Raw genomic sequence first — 26,292 nt, 5'->3', positions numbered from 1 at the left:
TATATATTTTTAGTATGCGTAGAGCTGTCAGTGGGGCCGCTTCGAACTGCTCTGAGTAACAGTAAAACAGCTAGATTCCATATTCGATCGAAAAGGGGGAAAAGGCACTGCTAATGCAATAAATAAATATTTAAATATTATTGACTCAAACTCCGGAGTTCTTTTTTTCAAACACCCTTTGCAATGTTTTATTTTAAATATATTTCCCGGTATTAATTACATTTATTGCGTTATACTGCATCTGTTATAAATTAACGATATGAGATGGGGAAACAATGTTAGCTTTTTTATTTTCAAGACTAAAGGAAGAGGTGTAGGTAGAATAGGATACTTCTCATTTAAATCCCACACATAAATTCTTAAATGATCCAAAAAGTATAGTTATTATTTTTCTCCTATTACAAAATTATTGCGATGAATATCATACTAGTCAGCACATATGAATAGGGTGAAAGCTATTATCTAAGGTAAGAGGAAACTTTGGGAACGCTTTCACAGAGATCAGATACAGAACTTCAGGTCTCCAATAAGTAGGGTGTTTATCTCACAACTGGCAACGAACATTTTCTAAATCACCTAAAGACGTTCATAAACATCCATACCACAGCGATATTCGAACCCGAGGCCAGTGCAATGAAGAATAGAGACACTTCGCTAACCAGACCGACAGATATATCGATTGCTGTAAACTGGTAGACCGAACACGTACTTCAAAGGGTTATTATACAGGCGGAACAGTTTCTGTCAAAGACCTTGCTAGAAATATTGTCAAGTTTGTTGGATCTGAGGCCAATAACATCGCAAAGAGCTCCCAGGAGAATCAGTGCCGCCCAGAGCAATATGGAAAGACGACTTGACCGGTTACACTAAGATGATAATGCCGTTGCCCCTCGCATGTGCGATGGTTGATGAAGATTCTGTTGTCAACTCGTAATAACTATACGCTAGACTTGTTTGGTTTGTATAGAAAAATCAAAGAACACATACACAGAGTTCCTTCCTCAATGTAATTATCATGAAATATATTGCATAATATGTAAAACGCAATTTTGAATTTAGAATTAATCAAAATTAATTTGCATCATTAAATATTTAGAATATTTAATGGTGCAAAACTTCCTTTAAAATGTTAAGTAGGTATTGTGTATCCAATTATTTGTTTTCTGGATGTCTCTCTGTTTTCCAGACACAATAAAGTGAAGTGCGTATTAATACATTTATTTTTTACTTTGTTATCGTTTCATCCAAGCGAGATCATGGTGTCTAAGAATATAGTTAGCCAATAGCGTACGGGTTGATTAATAATAAATAAAACTTACAGACGTTAATTAAGCATTCAACCCTGTGTCTTATCTCATCTTTCATAAAAGTATTGTGAGATTCTATTGCAAACCTTATTTTATTTGCAGACGATAACAGTTCCCTGAATATGAAAGAATATTAATGAAAATAGGGATGGGAAAGTTACCTGATATTCAATGTAAACAATTTGTCAGTTCGGAGATATAATAAGACCAAATCGAATGGCTTTGGTTAATTAATATTTGGGTTAATTAGTTAATTACTCACATGAAAAATGAAATCAAATGCTTTCATATTTTCGTTTGTGTAAATACAGGAGAGAAATATTCATGCAAATGAGCGAAACGACATCAGTTTGATATATTCAGTCTTTCATTAATTATTTATATAATTCTAACAGAAGCGCTTTTAAATTCTTACCATAAAATATTACCGACAACAATGAATTCTGCTCATTTTATAATATATATAAATATGAGAATTTATATCTCTTATAAAATAAGCAGAGTTACCATTCTCTCTCTCTCTCTCTCTCTAAAATATCGATTTAATATACCTGTAAGTCAATGTATTCTGTAGTCTGGAACAGATAATTAAATTTGAATTCCCACAAGCAGCAGTTTCTTTTTCTTTATCTGTTGTTATTTTTCTTTAGGAGATTGTTTTAAACTTCAAAACACGGCACTTCAATAGATTTCACTGGATTAGATTTGCTCAACTTCTACCGAAATCTTAGTAGGTTGTTCCCATGCGAGTAATTATAGTCTTACGTCTCACGCCATCTATCTCAATTACAATGTTAGCACGAAGTGTAATGATACCTGAGATACATAACCAAATCCTAAGTCCCTTTAAATGTGTTGAATACAATAATGAAAGATAATGGCTGCTAGTTCCAGCTATCTCAATTAAAAATACGATTTCTAATATTATAAAAACGAGCTGGAAACTTTACAGTTAAAATACAGCATCGCAGCAATACGACGTATAGAAATTCTCCGTTCATATTGCGTAATTCAGTTTTTTTTTTTTTTTAGTTGATTACGTCATATAGTGGACAGTCCACATTTCCGTAAGGGGGGAAATTAGACTCTTCTATTTCATCAGAATATTTCTTTTCATCCGTTTTCAATTTCTGGAGAAACATGTATCTATGATCTTGCATAACTTTACAAAGCGCGCCAGCCACGAGATAAGTTCTCAGTCAAAACGTATTCAATTCAATTACAATGTGTTTGTGGATTTAATTTTTACTGTCTGTTGTTAGAAGACTTTTAAGAAAGCTGTAACCAGTTGTATAATATTCAGTTGGAACCAGAAAATTCTCCTATAAATATTACGTGCTAACATTTGTAGCTACTGACTTTCCTAATGTAACAAAAAACCTCCAAGGCTGAATGTCGAGTTGTGATTAGAATCGGTCGAAGCTTAGTGCGGGATGTCGTTGTATCGATCGATGCCTGCACTCTCTTTTCGTCTTTAGATTGTGTGCTAGCAATAGATGTGGTAAGATCATATATCAGCCGAGAGCTCAACAGTCAGCCAAGTATAGACGGAATGTGGAGGGGGGAGGACTGAGTGATATGAGCTCCGATACCATCACACAAGCCCTCACTACATTTTAAGTAATAATGTTACTCACAACCACAAACATTGCTAAAATTAATCTCATTCTAACTGATTCAAACGTATGATTCGATATTTTCATTATTAGGAAATAATGTATTTTTAAATTAACTCCTTTACTGAATCATCATACGAAACATGGTAATGATAAATCGAAGTTCGGTGAAATGTTCCCAGAGGGCGTTCTCTGCTTTGTATAGTAATAGTCTACGATGATTTCAGAATGTTCGATAAACAGTAAAGGAGGTAAATTACCACCGAAGTAAGCGGATGAACACAAAATACATGGAAGATCCCATTTTGCTCTCTGACACATATACAAATGTCCATGAACCTTTTCGGGCATCCCTCCAACGTGGGATCCCTCGGGTAGGACGGCTACGAGCTGTTCGCCGCATCTTCTTCCGTCAGCCTCGCTTTTCCTCGTAACCTGTGGGCGTGTACTCGCAGCTGGCTTCCTCCGTGCTGTAACGGAGCATCTGCCTGTGCCAACAAGACCTGCATCGTCAGCTGATGTATCAGCTCGGAGATTCTTCGTCCGTTTCTTAGCAGTTTTCATACGGTGTGGAGTAATGTGCGTGTCACCGAAGCGTCCGTCAAGTTTCTAAGGGGGGAAGGTAGGAGAAGGGCGGATGCTCACACGGGATTTTAGAAACGAGGTTTATATCACGAAAACTACCACTAGAGGGGCGCTGTTGTCGATCAAGTAAATGCCACGTTCAGCCTTTTCAACCATCTTCTATTGTTCATTCGTTTTAATCTTAAGAACTTCTTCTTCCTCTTACTGAAGTTAAGATATTGCCGATTGTTTTACCCTTTTCCCCTTTCCTTTAACATCTGCATTCTTTGTAATCAGACGAAAAGTACTAACATTCCGCCACTTGCTATACGTATCGGCCAAGCTTCGTGTCATCTCGTTGCTATGGTTTCTATCTGATATCATCAGGATGCGGAGGATTCAGAAGAGTAGAGCGGAAAGGCTCGTGTAGTAGTGTCCTGTATTGTATTGTCATGTCTGTGTCCATCTGTAAAGGGGTGAGTCTTCTTTTCTTCATATTATGTATCTTTGGATTTTCCACAGGCCTTGACTGTGACTTTGAAAGTCCATGTGCGTGGAAATGGAAGGAATCGGACGGATTGACAGTTGTATCAGCTCACAATATTTCTGAACTCTTCCAGACCAATAAGGATGAAATGATATTTCCATATAAAGATGCAAATAACAAATCTGAAGGTAAGTAGAAATCGAATAATAATTCGCAATCGTATTTTGTTATGAGTTGATGTTTCTTCCGCCTCTTTATATTTTGACATATTGATAGGCTTAGTGGCTCTTGGTTAAAGGTATAAATTTACTCAAAGTTTTGTACTTTTACCTTCCTGTTAGAATAGCTGAAAAAAGAAATTATAATGTACATTAGAAGAAGTATAGTTAGTGTATTGTGAGTACATTGATTTATTGAATACTTTGAACAGGATTACTGAAATCAAAAACAGCATGTCTATAAAAATATGTGTTTATAGGATTCTTAGGTACTCCTTTTAATGAGATAATTAACTCTAAATCACAGAAAAATAGTTACGCAATTCCAAGTGCAGCTGAGCTCTGAAATCATCTACTACATAAAAAATGTGAGGACTGCAAAAAAATTTATAACTCTCAGAAACAAGCTATGAATTGCGAATATTAAAAATAAAGGATGGTATGAAAGAATAAATTATGTAGCTGCTAGTATTTTTTATTTCATATGTAAAATTTTAGTCATTTGTTTAAAATTATATAATTAAAGTAATAAAATGTTAAAACACAGATGTTAATAATTGCCATCCTAAGTAAAAATGGAAGTGTCACCACTTCTAATTTGCTTACAGGAACACTGAAGTGTTGAGTATTGTGCAATCCAAGCTTTCCAAAAAAAAAAAAAACCGCTTGTATCTGGATTACTGACTTGTATAAGCATTCAAGTGATTTCAAATGAAAAAAAAAAACAAAACAAAAATAACCTGAAACCTAAATTAAACCTGAAATCCTTGCCTCTTCTTATTTGCTGTTCTCATTAAAGCCTGGATTTACAGTATGGAGCGTTTTTTCTTTCTTTCATGTGTTTCTATGTTGTACTTATAATTTAGACAGTTAAAAGCAAACTTAATTCTAAACAAAAATGTTTTTTTTGACTTGCTCTTCTGAAATAAAGATGACTACAATATAAGATTTATCTAACTTTGAAACCATTCCGAAATATGGATAGCATATAAAATAAATGTGATATGCCTTCATTGTTTTTAAGCAGTGATTTATGAAGAGCACTTCATTATCATTATCTTTTATAAGAGAGAAATATACTCGGTAATATAGGTGAAACAAATTCAGTCGTCTCAGTGAAATGCTAAGTGACATTAATTATTCATGTATTTAAATACCCAATTTAGTATTTTATTTTAAGACCATTTTAATATTGGTCTTAAAATAAGATTAAATATATACATAAATATTTATGTGGGGAAATAAATGTCCATATCGTAGAAAATTAGAGACTTAAGTAATTCTTTTGTTTCTGTGTTTACTGAGTAAACACAGTCCATCTTCGGGTCTGATATGAAATGTCTGCAACAGCATTCTGTGTTGTTTTGTGTAGTGTTGTGCGCTGTTCAGTAGTAGGTTGTAATTTATTCTTTTTTATTGTTTTTGTTCACGCGAAAACTACGCCCTCTCTTGAGAGTATGCATATCTCAAGAACATTTAGCGTTATTATTTGTTTTGTGTTTATTATTATTTGTTTTATGTTTCTCCACTCCACGAAAGGTTATTAACCTATAGTACATTAGTCTGATAGGTGGAATAAGATTATTTTTTCTATTTTCTTTTATTTATTTTTTACTTAATCCGGAATCCCACTTTAGAGACCAGACATGGAACTTTTTCAAGCCACTTCAGGCTGCCAGTAAACAGTGCGATAGTCTCACACCTGCTGATGAAATCCATCTTCCATTCTAAAGAAGGCATTCACACGAATCGGTGCACATGGCTGAATTCCAACTGACAACTTGTTGGTCGAAAAGCGTATACGTTAACCATTAGGTCAACCGAGCTGGCTGTTGTGTTATTCTTCCCAAACTGTGTTACCAATTTCAAGAAACCCTTAAATTATATTTTCGATCATATCCAGTCTCACGCACGATAGGTTGTAGAATCGATAGCACAGTTCCATGCGGGGAACAAACGATACGAAGAGATAAGGAATATAGTGATTAGTGGTTGCGCTGTTTGAGGAACACTTCATAATAAGGAAGGTTTGCCACAGAATACAGATAGATGGGATAAAACAGAAAACAATATTATTTTGTCAAGAAGATAAATCGGTTTTCTGGCTTTGTAGTTTGATGTCAGCAGTGATTAGTCTCATTTTTTACACTCTGTGAGGAAAGCATAGGAATAAAACTTCCCCTAAATATTATTTTAGGGAAGTTTCCATGCACTATCAAAATTGGGAGGATTTAAGATTTGCACAGAATTAGCAATTCTACATATGAGAAGTAATATCTTGAACCAAAAAGGAAACCAAATTTTATGGAGGCTGAAGAAGCAATGTGTGTGATGTGTTTTTACCAGGAGAGGCTAAATGTACATTTCAGTCCTGAAATAATAATTTAGGATATTTGTGACATAAATATACTTCATTCATGATAGTTACCATAAGTTAACACTCTAAGACACCAAGCATGATCTTTTTTTCCCCCTAGAAGACAGATGATGTTTTCACACTCCGCGCAATGATAATTCATCTGCCATTCACTTCCAACAATCGCTAAACTTTTCACAAACATCCGTGACACAGTGTTTATAATACACAGCTTCTTGGTTTGAGAGTGGAGATGCTAATCCTCTCAGTCTTCTCCGTTGGTTGCTAATAGTTTTTTTTTATTTACTAAAGTATTCATCATAATTCAATTTTTCTAGAAAAGTATTCTCTTTCTTAATTTTATTTCGCTTTGCGAAAAAAACTGTTTATCCTATTTTGACTCTTTGAAGCCTTGGTTATTGTAATACCATTTGCAGTTCCTTTCTGAAAAATAATCTAGACTTTCATCCACTCCGCTTGCCATTGATGTTACTTATTGTCAGCATACATAAGTAAGTAGAGTAAAGAGTAGAGTAATACAGTAGAGGTTTCTAAATCGCACACAAAAAAAATGAGGATGTACTTGTAACACAACACTATGTTGGGAAGAACACAGTTTCGATCTACCAATCTGAACTTTTCATACACCAGTAGCAGAGTTTTTTCTTCCCTGAAACTCTGGTTTTTCATCTCGAAGAAGAGGAAAATAAGCCAGAATACACGCAGTTAGCAGAAAGGCAGTATACTCGCGTCATAAATTTAGTTGATTGGATTGTAATTCAAAACAACACCTCCCTCTTGCATCATGTGAACTGTCAATTTCCTTTTGCCTAACCGCATCCATAGCTCAGTGTATATTCTGAACTATGAGTGTTCTGCTCAATGCTAGGATGAGCCTGTCACCGAGCATAGCCAAAGCTGAGTTAGATAATCCTTCAGGTCGCTGATTGTTGGGCGATCTGAGAGACCAACCGAGTTTTTGGAAACCTAACCAACCAGCCAGGAAGTAGAGAGGTTTTGCTCGGTGGCTGATCATTGAGTGGAGCCACCGCTGAGTTTCCTGTCCTAGAGTCATCCAAGTCGGGAGTAAGGAGTTTGGTGGTGATCCTGTCCTTTGGGGTCACTCAGTGAGAGCGGTTCTGCTGGGTGGTAAGGTGAGTCTGTTACCGAATGGAATCGTTGCGTAATGAGTTAGATGAACCTTCGGGTCACTCAGTGATTGAGTGATCTGAGGGATCGCGCCGCAGTATAATGTAGCTCAATAAAGGCTGAAACAAACCGGTCTGGGTAGTGGCCCTCCATAATGCTTAGCATTACACACACCCAAAAGATGTATGTTTTGCGTTATGGGATAAGGCAATTAATATCAAGTCATTAGTCTCTATATACAAGTAGCTTAGTCTTGCGCAAACTGTATGCGTGGGTGTTCATTTAGCGTCTCATTTCTTTGATATAAATGTCGTTATCTTAATATTTTCTTTTTAAAATATATTTTCAAACTCTTTATTGCTTTGGAATATTTTCTATTCCAAATTCCTTCTTAATTTCAGGGAAAATCAAGCATATCACATAAAATACTAGTCATAGTCCATTTAACTTTCAAGGCCATGCTACCTAATTCTTCAAGATTCAATAAATTACCAATATGCAATCTAAATATCATATATTTTCTGATTGCTAGAAACTCTATATCAGAATTGTTTATCTCTGTTGATAACCAACATCAAGTTTCTCTGAACTATTTATTTGTTTCCTATCACTGTTCTAAATTACACGCATCTGTGTTTTCTTAACGTGAGTTTATTTTCTTTTATTATCTTTTTAATTTATCAAAGCATTTCTACCGAGCGAGAATTTGGCTGGGAGCGCGAAAAATAAGTTGTGAAATTTTCGATACTTCGTTTTTTCTTACGAGAGAAAATGTGAAGACAGAATATGAGAAATAGAAGAGCAGAAAGAAAGCTAGTCAGAGATAAAATTAGCAGTTGAAATATTGCAATGCGTGTGTGTTTGTGTGTGATACAGTAGAAAGAGGGAATGTGAAGACAGAATATGGCATGTAGAAAGAGAAAAGTAAGTCACAGAGTCCGAGATAAAATCACTAAGGAAAGGTATGTGCATGAGAGAGAGAGAGAGAGAAAGAGGAAATTCAGTGCGAGTGTGTGTTTTTTTATTCTGAGACAAGGGGACAACTAGAACGAGACGCAAAATGATATAGACAACGACAACAGAAATAGAATAAAAAATAGAAGGGAAAGCATAGAAGGTAGGAAATGAGGAATCAAATACACAGAGATGAGAGAGAGGGACTGAACAAGGACAGACACATTAAACAGAATGGAAAGGGAAAAATAAGAGAGAAAACCTTGTGGACAGGATTTCGTGTTGGCCATTATTCATCTCTGTTTTTGCCACTATTACACTTCATCAAAACGATAAATAGTACAAAGGGGTTTTCTTAGCTAGCTTATATTTGATTTCAAACCATCATCTACAGAGCACAACTACTTGTTACAATAAGCAAGCGACAATGCACAAAATACACTCAATAGTTCATATTTGATGTCCTCTGATGCGATGTAAACAGATTTGCTTTTAAGATGACTGCCTCCCAATCTTTTGGAAGATTAGTGTAGCTATATTTATTCTGGATAGGAGAGTATCTCATAGTTTTTACCAATTCTAAAAATAGTAGCTATGACTTGTTTCTAATTCTATGTGATGCCATGTCCAACGCCTGTTTTGCCAGTTCTGATTTGCCACAGTTATGGGAGAATGCATTTCTCGTGTTCTCCAATGAACATGCTAACATACTTTCATGTCTATCCACAGTGCTCCAATTTGAAATCATATGGCACTTCATGCACTCCGCGATATAACAGAGGATAGAGTTGGTCCTTTGATGACCGGATCTAGTTCGCTAGTCTGAAATTTGAAATGTTACGTGCTCCCCTTGCAAGGGGAGCACGTAATATTTTATATTTTGTAGGATCTACAGACATTGGCCAAAAAGTGTGGGGAAGAGAGTTGAGTTCTGTGGTAGGAATTGCGTAACTAGAACAAATAGCCCTGGCTGCATGAGTTAGCATATTGAGGTAAGGAGGTAATGCCAGAGTTTCTAAGAACCTTCTACTTCTGTTCACGTGACTTACACTCGACTAAAAACATTTAGCAAATATTAGTCGTGTTGGATCTCGTTTCTTTATCGGTATTAGAACCATCTGTTTTCAACATAAAGTTTTACTTCCTTAAAACCGCTTCACCGAGACGCTTACGTAAATAAATTACCATTATTTAATAAAGGTTTTATATTAATAAGCTGTATAAAGATTCATTATAAACATTTTTCCCCATAAAGTATCCTGAGAGAAATATTAAATAGTTAAGCAAACCCTTAAGATTCTTAACAGTTGTTGGGAAAATACATCGATCTAATTCAAAGCCTATCTTTTTTTACGGATTATTTTACATAAGGCATTGTCATTATAAAATATTTTATTACAAAACTCTGCATATATCTTCTCTCCTTCTTTTTCTAGACAATTAACAGCATCTATTCCTAATAAAATAGTCATGTATTCTCTGTGCATCGCTAATCTAGGACTCTGCATGCAGATTACTCTATTTGCAAGTAGACTACCTAAACTGTGTTAGCTAGTGCACGGTCTATTTCCTAAATGAAAGCTTTCATCTATGGATGTACAGTAGAAACTGTTAAAACTGAGTACTAACCGACTTTACAGTACCGCATTATCTGGGATATGCAGCAAAATTTCATTTTGTGTTCTATGGAAATTATATTAATGTAATAATCACATAAATCTACCATTATTTAGTCGAAGAGAAAATAAACAATTGGATTGCATTGCAAGTTTGAATATCCATGATAGATAACACTAATATTTTGTCTTTTAATGAGACATACTATTTATGTATGTCTCACATAGATATTGAATTTTCAAATTGAATTTTTCTACACATAGATATGACACAGTCACTAATAATCAAACCTAAAATCTTATCAAGATAATTATACTAATATACTGAATTAACATTGATTAGGTATTAAATAATATTAGTTCATATAATGAAGAAAAGCATTGCCCACTAAGACTGTTCATGCTTGGAAGATGTGGTAGTGTTTCTTATTTTCTTTATGTGTTTCCATAAGGAATCTAGTTTCATAATGGACTTTTATGGTAGAATATCAAAGTCCATGATGTAACCAGATATTTGTTGATGGCGGAACTACTCACCAAACAACTAGCTCGTCTACTGGTTCGAATACCATGTGGACATGGATGTTTTTGATTGTCTTTAGATGGAAGATGAATATCATGAAATAGCTTAAAATGTTCCGAGTTTGGCTTATAGAGAAGGATTTCTGGATTATGTAAAAAGAATAAAAAAACGTATCATACTCTGTAAACGTACTTTAGGTCTTTTATGTGTGGAATTCTTAAAAAAATCCCGTGTGTTTTCTGGCCAGTATTGCGGGATGAATAACCGCCAGTCTCGTATGAAACCGGCCAACTCATCTCCAGTTTAAGTGCTTTTATAAAGAGTCCTGGTATTCAAGAGAGGATTCGAATACAGGTCTTTCCAACCCAAATTTTGCTGTTTATTTATTTAAATAAACAGCAAAAATCATAATAACTGTCATGTTAGTATACATAACAATTAATATGTAATACATGTAGGTATTCATGTTAACATTACCAAAAACATTCCGACAACATATTAGATACTTTTGGTTCGATATTTTTGGTTTGTTTTGACAAAATATTTGTACGAGAAACATTTGGCTAAATATGCTTTGGTCAAATGTTTTTGGCACTTTTAACTTTTAAGAGAATTTATGCGATATAAAGAAAGAAATAAAATATTTGGACAGTAATAACGAAGTAGTCCGAATGTCTTCGTCTAAAGTCTCTCTAAGAACGCATACGGAATAGTTTCTAAAAGGTTCTGATGTACTTTTTCTTGACAACAACTTTAAGAATATAAATTTAAACGATCGTATAGTTCTCAGGCTGGTGAGAATGGTAAAATAAGAAGCTGTAATATATTTGGTTCATTGGCTATAAATAAAAATGCGTTCTGTAGCAACCATAAATTATTAAGAAAATTACATACAATACTCGAAAACGAGTTCTACTTTGCAATTATCTCTTAAGTGTTATGAAAAACAAGAGATTCCAAGCCTTTAAAAAAAGCGGTTAATTCAAAATAATCAGATCGACGTTTTAAGTTTTGAAAGAAATTCGTGAAGTAGAAATCACCACTTAACAACATAATCTTCATGTATACAGTAAATATACATATTTAGGTTTTGAGCATTGATAATCGCAATAATTTGTGAAGTTTTCATTTCGGTGGAAGGCTTTCAGTGATCAGCGGTTTTACAGTTTATACTAATTTTAAGATCGAAGATTATGTGCTTACGAATATGGTACCTTTCTATACATCTTTTAGGCGTGTTTTTCTGTATGGGTATAAGAAATGTCACACAGTTTCAAAATGCGTGTTTTTCAATGCAGTGCTGAATGGGTTATTTTGAATTACACCCTAAGGAACTCAGGTTAGTGTAATTATATTTCATGCGGAATGTAGCAGAAAGCTTTTTCCCCAAAACGGAAGGTTTGGGCAGGAAGCAATCTCCTGACCGGCATTGTAGCATCTCTAGATGTAATATTAAGAGCCTTTTGCGGGTATATTGATGGAAATGACGTAATTTTGTGAATAATTTCCTTTTACATATCTTTATCATATTCTCACATTTATATTTACATTTTTTGTGCGTGTTGCATTTATTCATTGGGCATTTCAGTTTGTCCTATTTTTTATAATAATGATTATTAATAAATACTTTACACTGGTTGACTAGTGAATAGAGTACCTATTTTCTAAAACAACAAGCTGTGGGTTCGAATCGCAGCCATAGCCATATGATGTCCGTGAATATCTTTAGGTAATAGATGAATTTCATCGATCGGTATGAAATCATTACTCTGCTTATTGGAAGCCTGAAGTGGCTTGAAAAAGTTCCATGTTTGATCTCTAGAGCAGATTTTCCATATTACCTAATCCTTATCTCACCAGCTAAAATAATACGAATGTACTGTAGCTTTACAAACTTTTGTAATCTAATTTATTTAAAGTTGAATTTGCAAATAACTTTAGCATTGTCATTTCTGATAGAAAAACTATCAGAGATTACAAAACGTGATCTCTGATAGTGTTAATACGAAGTGTTAATCTAGGATTAAAGAATCTTCGCTTCCTAGATTGACTTTTCAGCTGAAGATGAGGTAGCCAGTCTCTCATAACTGGAAGTAGGATTTCCCTTCCAGAAGCTAGAGTGTTTCATCCACAAAACAGCCAAACTTGCTAGAAGAATGCACACAGTTAATAGACGTAATATATTGATATCATCGCATTAGAGGCTTCGACAGAGGTTCAATAATAACAACAACAACCGCAAAGAAGTTTGAAGTAAAGTGGGACCTGCTTTTATGTGTTTTATGTGTCTATATTGGCAGGTACATCTGTGAGTACTTTTACATTTCTGAGCATCGGCAGCATCTCTTTTTATGTCGATTCTGAATATTGTTTGATGAATGTTTCAAGATCTGGGTAACGTGGAAAGAAATGTAAGGAAAGAAATGTGAGAAAAAGGAAGAAGATTTAGCAAGTATTTAATGCATCTAATGGATACGAAAATGAGTGCATATTTTGATCTTCTTCCTTATTTGACAATCGGCCATTTCACGGTACTCTTATCACGGTGAAAGCCAGCACGTATGATACAAGAGAGTTGTGAGAGATATTGCTCATTCGAAGTTGCTAATCAACATACTCAAGGGAGGTAATATGACGGACTTTCAGAAAGGTATGATTCTAGGGTTAAAATCTAGACTGTTCGTGAAGTGCCGAAGTTGACGTGTTCCAGGAGTGGAAGAATATTGTACATGTCAGCAGTCATCGGGTCAATGGTGGATGCCCATTGTTCCCACAAAGTTCCGTCTGGTGCAAGTTCATAGACAAAGTTATGGAACAGTGAATTTCGCAATTTAATCAGACTACGACTGGCGATGTTTACCCACAAACCAACGTACCTCTTCTTTATGGATCCTGAAGTATGCGCCCAGTTAAGGTACTTGCTTACATCTAGTCTGGAGAGAGAGAGAGAGAGAGAGAGAGAGAGGAATTTCTGTGATGTCATAATCTACCAAGAGGATGAAGCGGCACTAGATTCCCAGATATCATGTCATATCTATGCATGATATCTGGGAATCTAGTGGAGCTCTAATAACCGCAAACCATCTTATGATTGTTATTGCAAAGTACCTATCACAGTGGCTGGTCAGATACACTCCTTTATGGTGACTGACTGTCTTCAAAGATTGAGCAGGCATGCGTGTTTCATGGTAGGGCACATTTCAACAGGATAATGTACCGTACCATGTTGCTCGAATTTCGTGAGCAGTTCGCTGAACATAATAGCGACTCCCAAATATTACCATGGCTGCCGAATTCTTCGGATTTGAATCCCATAGAATATGAGTATGGTTACGTAGATAGGAGGTATGGTGTTTGAATACTCTGCTCTGAACACTCACTGATGTACGAGAAGCAATGTTAATGATGCAGCATAGCATACCTTCTAGAACGTTCGGAGGTATGCTTTCAGCAACTGGGGGGGCTATATATATATATATATATATATATATATACATATATCGATAAAACTACATGGCTACAGTATTTTCAGAATTTATGGTCATATACTACAAAAGAATGTAAAATATCCCAACCCAAATTAACTAGCAGAACTATCTTTCTGCACAGGAATAGACAGAAAGATATATTAAAAAACTTCCAAAACAGCAAATCACCTGGCGAACATGACATTAACATGGAACTGTTCAAACGTGCTGATGAAACTCTTAAATCAAGACTAACATATTGCTTGAATAGAATATGTGATGGAGAGTAACACGAGAATCCAGACAGGAGGCCATATTCAGTTTCTAAAACGGATGAGCGTCAAGACTGTGAATACGTCTTCTCAATAGTGGTTACAATATACATGCAAACATAAAAAAACAGACAGTAATTCCGAAAGGACAGATCTTGTGCAGACGGGTACTTTTAAATTATGATTTGAAAGCATAATGAATTCAATAAACCACCACATTTAGCATTCATAGATTATAGGAAAGCCTTCGACTCTGTGAACAAAAATCATCATCATCATCATCATCATCATGCGTATCAAGGAATTAGGGATAGCATGGCCTGTTCCGGCCTTAGAAGTCATCGTTGAATCGTTTAAGAGGACGTCCTGGGTTTCTTTTTCCTAATGGCTTGTACTTTAAGGCTTGTTTTGGTAATCTTTCTGTTTTCATTCTTTGAACGTGTTCCATCCATTTATGTTTATATCTTTTATTTTTTTCTATTACTGGTTCTTGGTTTAATTCTTTCATAATTTCTTCATTTCTTTTGTGATCAAATAGAGTATACTTTGCAGTTTTTCTCATAAACTTCATTTCTGCTGTTGTTAATCTTTGTTTGTCTTTTTGTTTTATTGTCCAGATTTCGCTTCCATACATTAAGACTGGTAGGGCTAATGTATTGTATACTTTTAGCCTGGTTTGTTTTTGAACTAGGTTTGGTTTAAATATAGAGTTAATTACATCTGTTATTTTTAAATATTTTGTGATTTTTACGTTTATATCTTTTTCATTTTCATATGTGATCATACATCCTAGGGTAGTTAAATGAATTCATCTCTTCTATGATCTTGTTATCTATTACTATTTTAGTTCTTTCTGGATCTTGTCCTTTAAAGGCCATAGTTTTTGATTTTTCTGTTGATATTATCATACCATAATCTTTGGATATCTCATTTAAATCTAAAATAGCTTTCTCTAAATTATCTTCAGAATTTGTAATTATTATTTGGTCGTCGGTAAAGAGGAGAGTGTTTAAGTTTACTGCAGGAGAAAGTTTAATTCCTTGATGTAAATTTTTATTACATTTTATTATTATTTCATTTAAGTGGATATTAAAAAGAGTTGCTGAGAGGGGACATCCTTGTCGGACCCGTTGGTTTATCTCTCTCGTATATAATAGCTCGTGATTTAATCTTATTTGTATTTGATTATTTTCATATATACTTGTGATAGCTTTTAGGATGTTATTTGGTATTTGTCTTTCTTTTAATATGTTAAATAATATGTTTCTTTTAACTTTGTCAAATGTTTTTCAAAATCAATAAATGCAATATATGTTTCTAAATTGGATTCTCTTCTTTTCTCTATTATTAATTTTAGGCAAAAGGCCGGGTCTGTACATGATCGTCCTTTTCTAAATCCATTCATTACTTCTAAAATAAAGTTTTTGGAATATTTCATTAGTTTGCTATTTAAGTTTCTGCTATATATTTTGTAACAGGAATTTAGTATACTGATACCTCTATAGTTTTTAGGGTCATCTCTGTTACCTTTTTTAAAGATAGGAGTCACAATTGCTTTTTTCCATTCTAATGGGGGGATACCAGTTGAATAAATTTTATTTAAAAATAATAAGAGTCTTTCTTTGAATCTTGTTCCTGCGTATTTATATAGTTCTGAACCTAGGTTATCTTCTCCAGGTGATTTTCCGTTTCTTGTTTCTTTCAGGCTGATTTCTAATTCTTCTTTAGTTATTTCCTTTTCATTTTGGTTAATTGTTTGTCAGTTTTTTTTTTAAATATTTGTCTGTCCACAATTCTGTGTAGTAATTTAGAAATTCTTCTAATTTCAATTTGGTGTTTAATTTTATATTTTCTTTGGTATCTGCATTTAAGTGTTTCAAAATCTTATATACATTGGGTCTTAGTTTATATAAATCATGTTCTAAATTAGAAACAAATTTGTTCTATGATTCTCTATGTCTTTTTCTGACTTCTCTTTTAGCTATGGCTCTTATTCTTTTATATACTATTTCATCCTCTAATCTTTAATTGCTTAACCATTTGTGATAGGCTTCTTTTTTGTTTTTGGTTATTTCTTTGATTGTATCATCCCAGATCTTCAGTTTTTTCCTTTTATTTAATTTGTTGGTCTTTCCTAAGCTTTCACAAAAATCAACTTTCAGAAACACTTGCTGAATGAAATCCCAAACCAAATAATAGTTGCGATCTTTATAGATATAACCTCATAGAAGTCAATTAGGAGTTGAAATATCAAATTGGAAGCCAATAGATCGGTGCGTCTGACAAAGCTGCCCTTTAAAATCACCATTACTTTTTAATATATATATATATGTTAAAAATACCAAGCAATTTTTATTTTTATTATATCCAAGGTAAAATACTTTCTTCACACACACACACACACACACACACACACACACACACACATATATATATATATCAATGTCATTGTTAGACACTGGAGACTGACACTTCATGGAAATATCCTTACGAAGTGATATAGCCGTCTTGACACACCATTGTATGGATGACCAAGTACTCTTGGTCAATAATGAAGATGAATTGCTGAGTTGCAATATTCCGTACATTATTTAAATGTTATATGAAAATTTAATATGGAAATATTAACTGTAAAAATCGCAATTATGGTTTCAAGAAAAGGAACCAGTTCTTAGTAAAAATATCTATTTTAAATGTAATACTTGAGCAAGTAAGCTTCAATTATTAATTTGGCTATAGTCTGACTTACAAAGAAGAAATCGATATTAATAATAAAATTCAAAAGTACAGAAGAGAATATAGAATAATTAATGAACTTTTTATTTCTGAGACATACCAGAATTAAATCATACAACAGACTAACATAAGAAATACTTACCAATGGGAGAGTGAAGCATGGACCATTACAAAACAAGATGACAAATTGCTCATATCAATTGAAATGAAATTTATGAGAAAACTGAAGGATACTTATTACTGAACAGGATGAAAAACAAACATATAATGAAAAAGCTAAATATAATACAATTTATCCAGCAGTATATACAAAAATGGTTAGAGCATGTAAACAGAATAGACATGAGTAAGATACCTCGACAAGTTCTTCCATATATCCTAAGAGAAAGGAAACTGACGTAAGACTAGCCAAGAGATAGCTTGAGGTAGCAAGAGGCCATAGGCCTACTAATGGGCAGGACGGTGTGAAGTGGATTGTAATAAGATCAAATTCATGGTGGGATGTTGTTATTGACCTGGTAGATCGGTTGCTGGCGACGATGAAATACGTCGCCAAATAAACATGATAGGTAAGAAACGAGTAATCATCATAGGCCGGGTTAGAAAAATAAGCTTGACCACTCGCTCGTAGCGAGTAGATTTTGCTAGCTGGCGAGTATCTGTTGTATTAAACAAGAAATATTTTTATTTAAATCTTATATGAAAATTTAATATGGAATATTAACTGTAAAAATCAAAATTATGGTTTCAAGAAAAGGAACCAGAATAAAATATTTTTCTTAACCTTCTTCAGAAAACACAGAAGAATATGCGTGTTATAAAGGGATAATCTAGTAAAAAAATACAATTATTTATTGACTTCGTCTTGGAATGTTTTTATATATCTGATCCACACGAAAGGCCACAAGACCTATAGCATATATCTGTGCTATAATGTATTTTTGAACAGCTGAGGGTTGTAATCTTTGAGGAAGGTAGAATGGGCGAGACTGTTCCAAAGGACAGAAGTATATGGAATGAAAGATGAGGCAGTAAAGTTGATTCGGTGAGTTTCAAGATGAACTGTAAGATGGTATTGGTTAGTAGTGACTCTTGTTCTAAAGATTCTGGAGGAGAGTGGAGGAATAATAGTGGCCAATTCAGTGAGCAGAACTGAACACTGCCCATGACTGTAGAAAAGGCACAAGGCAGAAACTTAACGTCTGTGAGGGCGGGATTGAAGTGGATATGTGAGAGGATCATTAATTAGCCAGATTGCCCTCTTCTAAATAGAATCGAGCATTCTTAGAGAGGATTTTGGTGCACCATCTCAAATATGGGAACACGGTTGGACGTATTTGTGATTTGTATAGGTGTGAATATATTTATGGAGGTGGGAAGTAGTGTCTTGCGCGAAATTATACACCGAGTGTTTTGGCAGTTGCAGAAGCTGTAGTTGAAATATGGTTGTGCCAGGAAAGATCGGAGGTGCATGGCAGTCCAAGAAGGGAGATCTGATCGCGTTTAAACATCTCAGTATAACTGAAGGTGAGGGGGAGGGATGCGCGCTCTTTTTTTGCGAGAGAGCAGACAGGACTGAGTTTTAGTGGCATTGAAAAACACAAGGCTGTCCTTTCCCTTCTGGGATATAGTTAGGAGATCTGAGTTCAGGTCACTGGTCTTGGTAGATCTTGAGGATTCTAATACTTGAACATTACAAGGTTTGTGGAATGAAAAGGAGGAATGGAGTGTAGTGTCATCAGCAAAGTATAGATAGAATTGGAAGTCTGTGAGAGATGTTCTCCCACAATAGAACTGTTCGTCATACAATGGCCCACACCACTAATTACTTTATGGAATTCCTGTTTATTGACTTATTGCGACATGTCATTAAAATGAGTGGGAGGGGGTTACTTGTAGCGAGTAGAATTTTTTATACTTTGTCGAGTATTGATCATGGGTAACTCTAATTATCCGAACATTGATTGGGGAGCGGTGAAATCTCCTGAGAAGAACGAAGCTGAATTGATTGAGCTTTTGAGAGACGACCTACAACAGCATGTGACACAAGGGACACCAGGTCAAAGAGTATTAGACCCGAGTATAGTGTCAGGAGTTTAGTAAAAGACGTGACTGATCTGCCTCCAGGTGGTGACAGCGATGCTATTGTAGTGACCTGGAAGGTGGCTAAATGTATGGGTATTCCATTTAGAAAAAGTCCTATGCTGAAATTCAAAGTAGTAAATTATGACTCACTTAGAAGAATACTAGGTTCGATCCCATGGCATGATGCAACATCGGAATGTGTTCCTGGAGTTCGAATAATAAACAGGGTCGGAGTGAAATGAATGTGCAATGCAAGTGATTCTTAAGAAAAAGATTATGTGGAAGGTATACCGTGTGTAAGGCTAATATCAGTTAGCAAAATTATAAGAAGCAGACTTGAAGAGTTACAACTGTTTCACTGAAAGCTGAGTCTGAGTATGAAAATAAACTGAATCTGCTAGCTAAATGTTGCAAGTAAAAGAAAGAATGAATGTGAAGGAATAACTCTCGTCAGTGTGGACGGTATGCGTATGGCAGATGTATAAGAGATTGTTCAACTAATGAGTGCCTATTTTTTCTAAAAGCCATAAAGCTATCATCCTGGTGTATGCATCCTGGTTTATTTGTATGCAACATGCAGGACAAAGCTACCTCTAAATTGAAGGAAGAAATTTAGATGCCTGAAGAGGAGTTACTACGCCTCTTGTATAGTTACATAAACTGAATATGAAATCGCCATCAGGGACTGATGGAATATCAGCACTGATGCTAAAAGCGTGTTCAGCTGAATTGGCTCTTCCTTTGACGAGGCTATATTATTTATTCTCATCACAGGGAAGACTCCTCAGGAGTGGCAAGAATGTATTATCCCATTGCACAATGGTGGTGCGAAACTAATATATCTATCTACCTTTATTTATGATTTTCGAAAAAAGATCACATACAGAAATGTGTTTTAGGAGAGAATCTGTACTTTTCAATGAACAGCATGAGTTTACTAATGGAAGGACATAGGTTGGAGGATATGGGATTAGATTATAAATTATTAGCTTCGATAAAAGGATGGCTGGATGAATGGTATCAAAAAGTGGGTGTATGGTGAATGTGAATCTGCAAGGTTTAAGGTGACCAATACTGTAATACTTGGATCAGCTCTTAGTCCATTGTTATTCATTCTTTATGAATTCATTCTTGATGACATTGGGAAGGATTTGGCAGGTTACATAGAGATGTTTGCTGAAGCGAAGATAGGCATGTTAATCAGGAATGCAGCTGATATGCAGTACTTGCAGAATAACATGAACAGGATGTGACTGTGGGCATATGAAAATGACTATCAGTACAATGTTAGTAAAATTATGCACTTTGGTGTAATGAGGCTATCCAAGGTCATATTATATTGGTAGGATTATGCTAAAAGAAACTGAACAGTTTAGAGACCTTGAAGGTTTAGTAAACTGGAAGTTGAAGTTCAGGGCTTATTGTAGCAAATTGCAAATACATCATAATTGTAATGCTGAAACGAACCTTGACATAGAAGAATAAAGAAGTAATTTTTCCTAATTACAAGGCCTCGAGGGCTTTACTGACTGGATACGTAAGACAAGCTCTGAATGGAGATGTAGAACAAGTTCTTAATGGATATAAACAAGCTTAAGATATTCTGTCTTTCGTCAAACCTTTCAGGATCTTTCATTCATTCAGAACCTTTCTTACGTCAAGGTATAATGTAACGAAAACTCAGTATGTATGTGTTCTAAACAATGCTCGGATGTGTTTGAACCTCTCGCTTCTTTAATTTATTATTGTATCACTTTAAAAAATGAAGCTTGTAAGAAGCAGTCATTAGTTTTGCCTTGCTGGTGATTCATATATTAAATTCAGTAAATTGGCCAGCCAAATTTATGGAAGGAGCATTCTGCAAATTTGCTTCTTTTACTTTCAGAATGCTCTAGTTTGTTAATAACTGAATTTAATACTTTATATTTTGCATGATGTGTTGTCCTCTGTAACGCTTCTACTGAAATTAAAAGTGGTACAGAAATATTCGGATTACATTTGGAAATATAGCACGTTAAATTTTGTCTCTGAAGATTCTTCTAGTAAGAGAATTCAGTTACTCCTGATGTTGTCAGAAGAGTTCTTATAGCAAAAAAAAAAAACAGAGAGCGAGTTATTGATCAGGAAAGGTTTAGCCTCTTGATGTATTAAATTTTACTGTAGATAGAAGGTTAGAGACAGTATCGTAATAAGCATATAGCTGAGGACTGAAGTTTCTTTATCTTTTTATATATCATCCCACGCACAGTAAGGCTACAAAATCGACATTACTGTAGTAAAATTTGGGCACAAGTTGTTAAAAAAATGGAAATAACATTAAGTTACTAAAGTATAAAGAGCTAATAAGCTTCATTTCGGCAATGAAAACATTACTTAAATTAAGGGGATATTGAATCCCACATAGTTTTAAAACCGAATAAGAAACTCAAAGATTGGAATCAGAGAGTTTCTTGCCGAATATAGTAAACTATAAAGTATCGGCGGACACTAGCGTTAGCCAATGCAAGTGATCCTAGTACATAGTACATTACGGGCAACTCGTTGCAAAGGTGGAGGAAGAAGTTCAGATCGCTATTCTTAGGTATTTTCCATAATGTAAAAACACATTTCTTAGGAAATGTATGCTGTTATTACATTATGGAGGGAGGTCACTACCCAGACCGGTTTCAGCCTTTTTTGAGGCTGCTCACTGATGAAGCCTCAAAAAAGGCTGAAATCGGTCTGGGTAGTGACCTCCCTCCATAATGTAATAACAGCATACATTTCCTAAGAAATGTGTTTTTACATTATGGAAAATACCTAAGAATAGCGATCTGAACTTCTTCCTCCACCTTTGCAACGAGTTGCCCGTAATGTACTATGTACTAGGATCACTTGCATTGGCTAACGCTAGTGTCCGCCGATACTTTATAGTTTACTATATTCGGCAAGAAACTCTCTGATTCCAATCTTTGAGTTTCTTATTCGGTTTTAAAACTATGTGGGATTCAATATCCCCTTAATTTAAGGAAATAACATATTATGTTTTTTTTTTTTTGAATAATTGGAATTGTAATCGTTAGAGAAAATTTAATGGAGGGACTGTTTTAGAAACATAGAGGTGAATGGAATGAACTTATGAAGGAGGAAGACAAGAAAGTTACTTCGGAATGTTTGAAACTGAACAGTGAAAGGATTTTGATCAGAGCTGCTCGTATGTTTACAGCCGTAAAGCAAAAGCGAGAATGGTGGTAGTCAATTCATCGTAACCTCATCCATGAAAAATAAAACTATAGAAGATGCATGAGGTAAAAACAAAAAGTCTGTAGGAAATTTAGTTAATTTGTGAGATTGCCATCAGTTAACCCGAATTGCACTCATTTGGATAGTATTTAGGGTGGTTTTGGTGCTTCTCTCCACGTATGAGAACAGTATTCTGAGGCAGGGATTTATAATGTTAGAAATTATACGCACGAGAGGTAATTTTTGCAGCGGAAAATGACACCTATTTTTGGGGAGGAGGCTATAAATATGATATGCTTATGTCAGGAGAGATTAGCAGTGAAAGTCAGCCTAACAACAGAGCTGGTCTTACATTGAGATCTAGATATCATCAAAGGCAATGAGAAGCAAGTGTTTTTTTTTTTTGCTGCACTGCTGTAGTTTTCTTAATGGAGGAAGTAGTGGCAATCCCATGCATGGTTACTTAATGAGATAGAAAATGCCAAGTGTTGCTAATGAAGGATCTTATTGTGAGAATTATTGACTGGAAGATTGAAATAACAAATGACACAATGCTTAGTAAAGTTTTGAAGATTGGCATTGAGTTGTAAAATACGTATGTAAACTAGGGAATAGGATCTTGGATTTCATAACAATATCAGAGGAATTAGAGATGGGCGATAGTAATTAATTAGAGCGCTATGTGATAGTGATTGTTTAATCTCATCATAAAATTTAGGCTAAGAGGAGAAATGACAATTACGAGGCATTGGATGAAATTTGAGAGAAGCTGCGTTTTATATATAATGTGATCATATAATTAAGAAATATTAAATGATTTTATGACATTCCTTCCCGCAGAAGTTGTAAATATAAAGTACAAATTATAGTAATTATCTGTTGAATGGCACTTTTTCAAGCCACTTCCAATATTTGGTATGCAGAATGCTAATTTGCCATGAAGCAACCCATTACTCTACTTGTAATGAGAAACATTGTTTAATAGAAGTGACGCTAATGCAAAATAGGTGACACAGAAGTTTAGCTTACTCAGCAGAGTAGTGTTCCACTGAATTGGCTCTCTCTCCATTCCTCTACTTTTTTCGCAAACTCACAGACCAACGAACAGCTGCTGGACATCCATTCGCTATCCAGCTTACAAACATACCGAACCAATTTCTCGTCCTCTTTTATTCACTCTATGTCTTTGCTTTGGAGCTGTCATTCCTACACGATTTTCTTTAAGGAATATGGCATTCTGTTGTTCAAACATATATCGGCAAGTTCCTTCTTTTTCTTGACCAAATGTTCACTCACTCACCCAGTTGATGAGCTACATAGTTTGCAGTTTCTCGTGTGGGTGGGATGAATGGGGTTGATCAAATATATACTGTATATACTGGGTGATCAAAATTAAAGTATTCCTGTTTAAGGCCTTGTTGAGCACCATCCAGCGATCCAAGTGGTACAAAATTGCAGGAATACAGTATTCGTCATGCGGAAGCGATATATGAGAGAAAAAAGTGATTCCAAAATTCACCATCAGCGACTATATGATATACTAAATGTAGATGTGGTAATTTTTCTGTGTGTGTGTAAGGAGAAAAGTGAAAGTGACAACACAGATACAATAAACACATTTTTATTCACTTCCATTATGTATTCACGAGTTGTACTGTTCAATGTACTGTCTTTTCCGGTATGCCACAAACTGTTCTTTGCACAGTGTGTTCAACGGCAGAATCAGCTGGGTGGGACTGATTTACGCATGTTTTGAGTTATCCTGTCCTTCAGCTCTGGCAAGTTATCAGGATGATCCTGATAAACCATATATTAGAGAAATCCCCACAGCCAAAATTCACAGGGAGTCGAATCAGGTAAACGAGGCGGCCATGCAGTGGGAAATGCATGGCTGATCACTTTGGTTTCCGTGAAATGTTCTCGAAGACCGCCTCTACGGATTAACTGATGTATGGAGCGGTCCCCATCCTGCATGAAAATGACTGAATCCCTGCACAGGCGCTATTGTAGCTTAGCACAACAAAATTATCATATTGCGATATCTCTCGGCAGTAACTGACCAGGTCACAGGACCCGACTTGCGAATGTCCTTAAAGTAGAAAGGTCTAATGATAATTGATGCCGTAAACCCGCACAAGTTTACGGCATCATTACGAATTTACGAGATAGTAACTTTGGGTGAATACAAAGGAATCTGTTAAATTGCATATGGATTTTGTGTAACTCTTAACCTGGCAGTTGCGGGTATTCACAGCTCCGTTCAGGTGAAAGTGATCCTTATTACTCCCGAAAATCATCCACGACTACGCAGCATCTCACTCCACTCGAGCAAAGAATGTTAAAACGAATGTCAGTCGACTCTCGAAGTCACGTGAGCGCAACTCAACTGTCAGGGTTATCTCGAATGGGTGGAAAGGCAGCATCTTTCGTAGAATTTTTCAGCAGTTGTGTAAGCTACATCCGTATATCTTGATACAGATGTGCACTGCAGGAACCAACGCTATTATTCATGGTCTGCTCCAGAACGTCAGTAGCAACTTCATTCACTTGTTGTGAACTGATTGGCTTGTGATCTCTGCCAGGTCTACCTCCCAACGATCCTATTTCTTCAAAACAACTAATCATTCGCCGCTGAACATATGATAGATTGTGGACCTCATGGACAGTTCCGCAGGCGACGAAATTCGCGGAGTGCAGCAACAGCTTTGCAATTGTTAAGTAGTACAGCTTCACGAGCAAAGCACGTTGGGGCCAGGGTAATGTAGACGGTATTAACAACTAGAATGAAGGGAAAAATTCCTTTTTCCTCTTTTTAAACCTTCCTGGCACCTGCTGAGTTGCGTGATATGCAAATTCCATGCATTTAGTGTTTACAACTCCCTGGTGGTGAATTTTGGGACTACCTTTTTTTTTTCTTAGATATTGCTTCCGCATGACGTACAATATATTCTTGATTACTTTCGTAGTATTTACGAGTAGATCACTGGATGGTGCTCCACAAAGCCTTAAACAGGGATACTTTAATTTTGATCGCTTTGTATAATGCCCTCTATCTTTTATTAAATTTTATTAATTCTTATATAAGATTGATCAATCTTACAACCTTACTTAATGCAGTTGGAAGTAAGGAGAAACCTTTTTAGTTGCATGTAGGTGGTTGTCAGAACTTCATTAAACCGGCTTATGTAATGCTTACCTGAATGTCTGTGAATATGTTTAGCTGCCAGATATAGAAATCCTCTAGTATGAGAACGTGAACTTATGAAAGGACTGAATGGCTTGAATATGTTCCATGTTTGATCTCTATAGCAGAGTTTCCGGATCATCTAACTCTAAGCTCCATCACGCATTGTTCTAACGTACAATACGTTAGCCTGTAGGATAAACATATAATTCGCTAAAAACCTTTCGTAGTATAATTCACATTAAAACAAAATGCTCTCTTGCTCATCTTCAATCTCTGAGATTGGGAACTGCAAAAGTTATTGCAATTTATAAGTGAAATTCATCGCTTATAGTCAAGAATTTTATATCATTAATCATATTATTACTATAAGACAGGGGAAAAAATAATTAGGAAAAAACATATCGAAGATATTTTTAATAAGGATCAGTTGAGTAAGGCACAGCATAGTTTATATAAAGGAAGATCGATTATAAATCGATTATGACAAATCACTTATTTTTGTGAAGGGAATTCCTTTTTTTCACCAAAAGGAC

General features: G+C 35.2%; 1 protein-coding gene across 3 annotated transcripts in view; it reads left to right on the top strand.

Moving 5' to 3' along the window:
- Positions 1-26,292, top strand: part of LOC150102353 (leukocyte tyrosine kinase receptor-like) — a 535,474-nt gene that overhangs the window by 323,664 nt on the left and 185,518 nt on the right. For 2 of the 3 annotated variants that reach the window (XM_090398770.1, XM_090398769.1), the window contains exon 3: positions 4,010-4,162. In XM_090398770.1, the coding sequence (XP_090254896.1) occupies positions 4,123-4,162 (40 nt within the window). In that variant the 5' untranslated portion in view covers positions 4,010-4,122. Of the gene's footprint in view, positions 1-3,308; positions 4,163-26,292 lie in introns of those variants that run through there. The other variant, XM_090398768.1, reaches the window with a different exon arrangement.

Source organism: Typopeltis vanoorti, chromosome 10 (genome assembly GCF_054136105.1).
Source record: "Typopeltis vanoorti isolate ZY-2024b chromosome 10, IOZ_Tvanoo_1.0, whole genome shotgun sequence".
Taxonomy (NCBI): domain Eukaryota; kingdom Metazoa; phylum Arthropoda; class Arachnida; order Uropygi; family Thelyphonidae; genus Typopeltis; species Typopeltis vanoorti.
The sequence above is the reverse complement of the archived record's forward strand: the minus strand, read 5'-3'. Positions and strand labels throughout refer to the sequence as shown.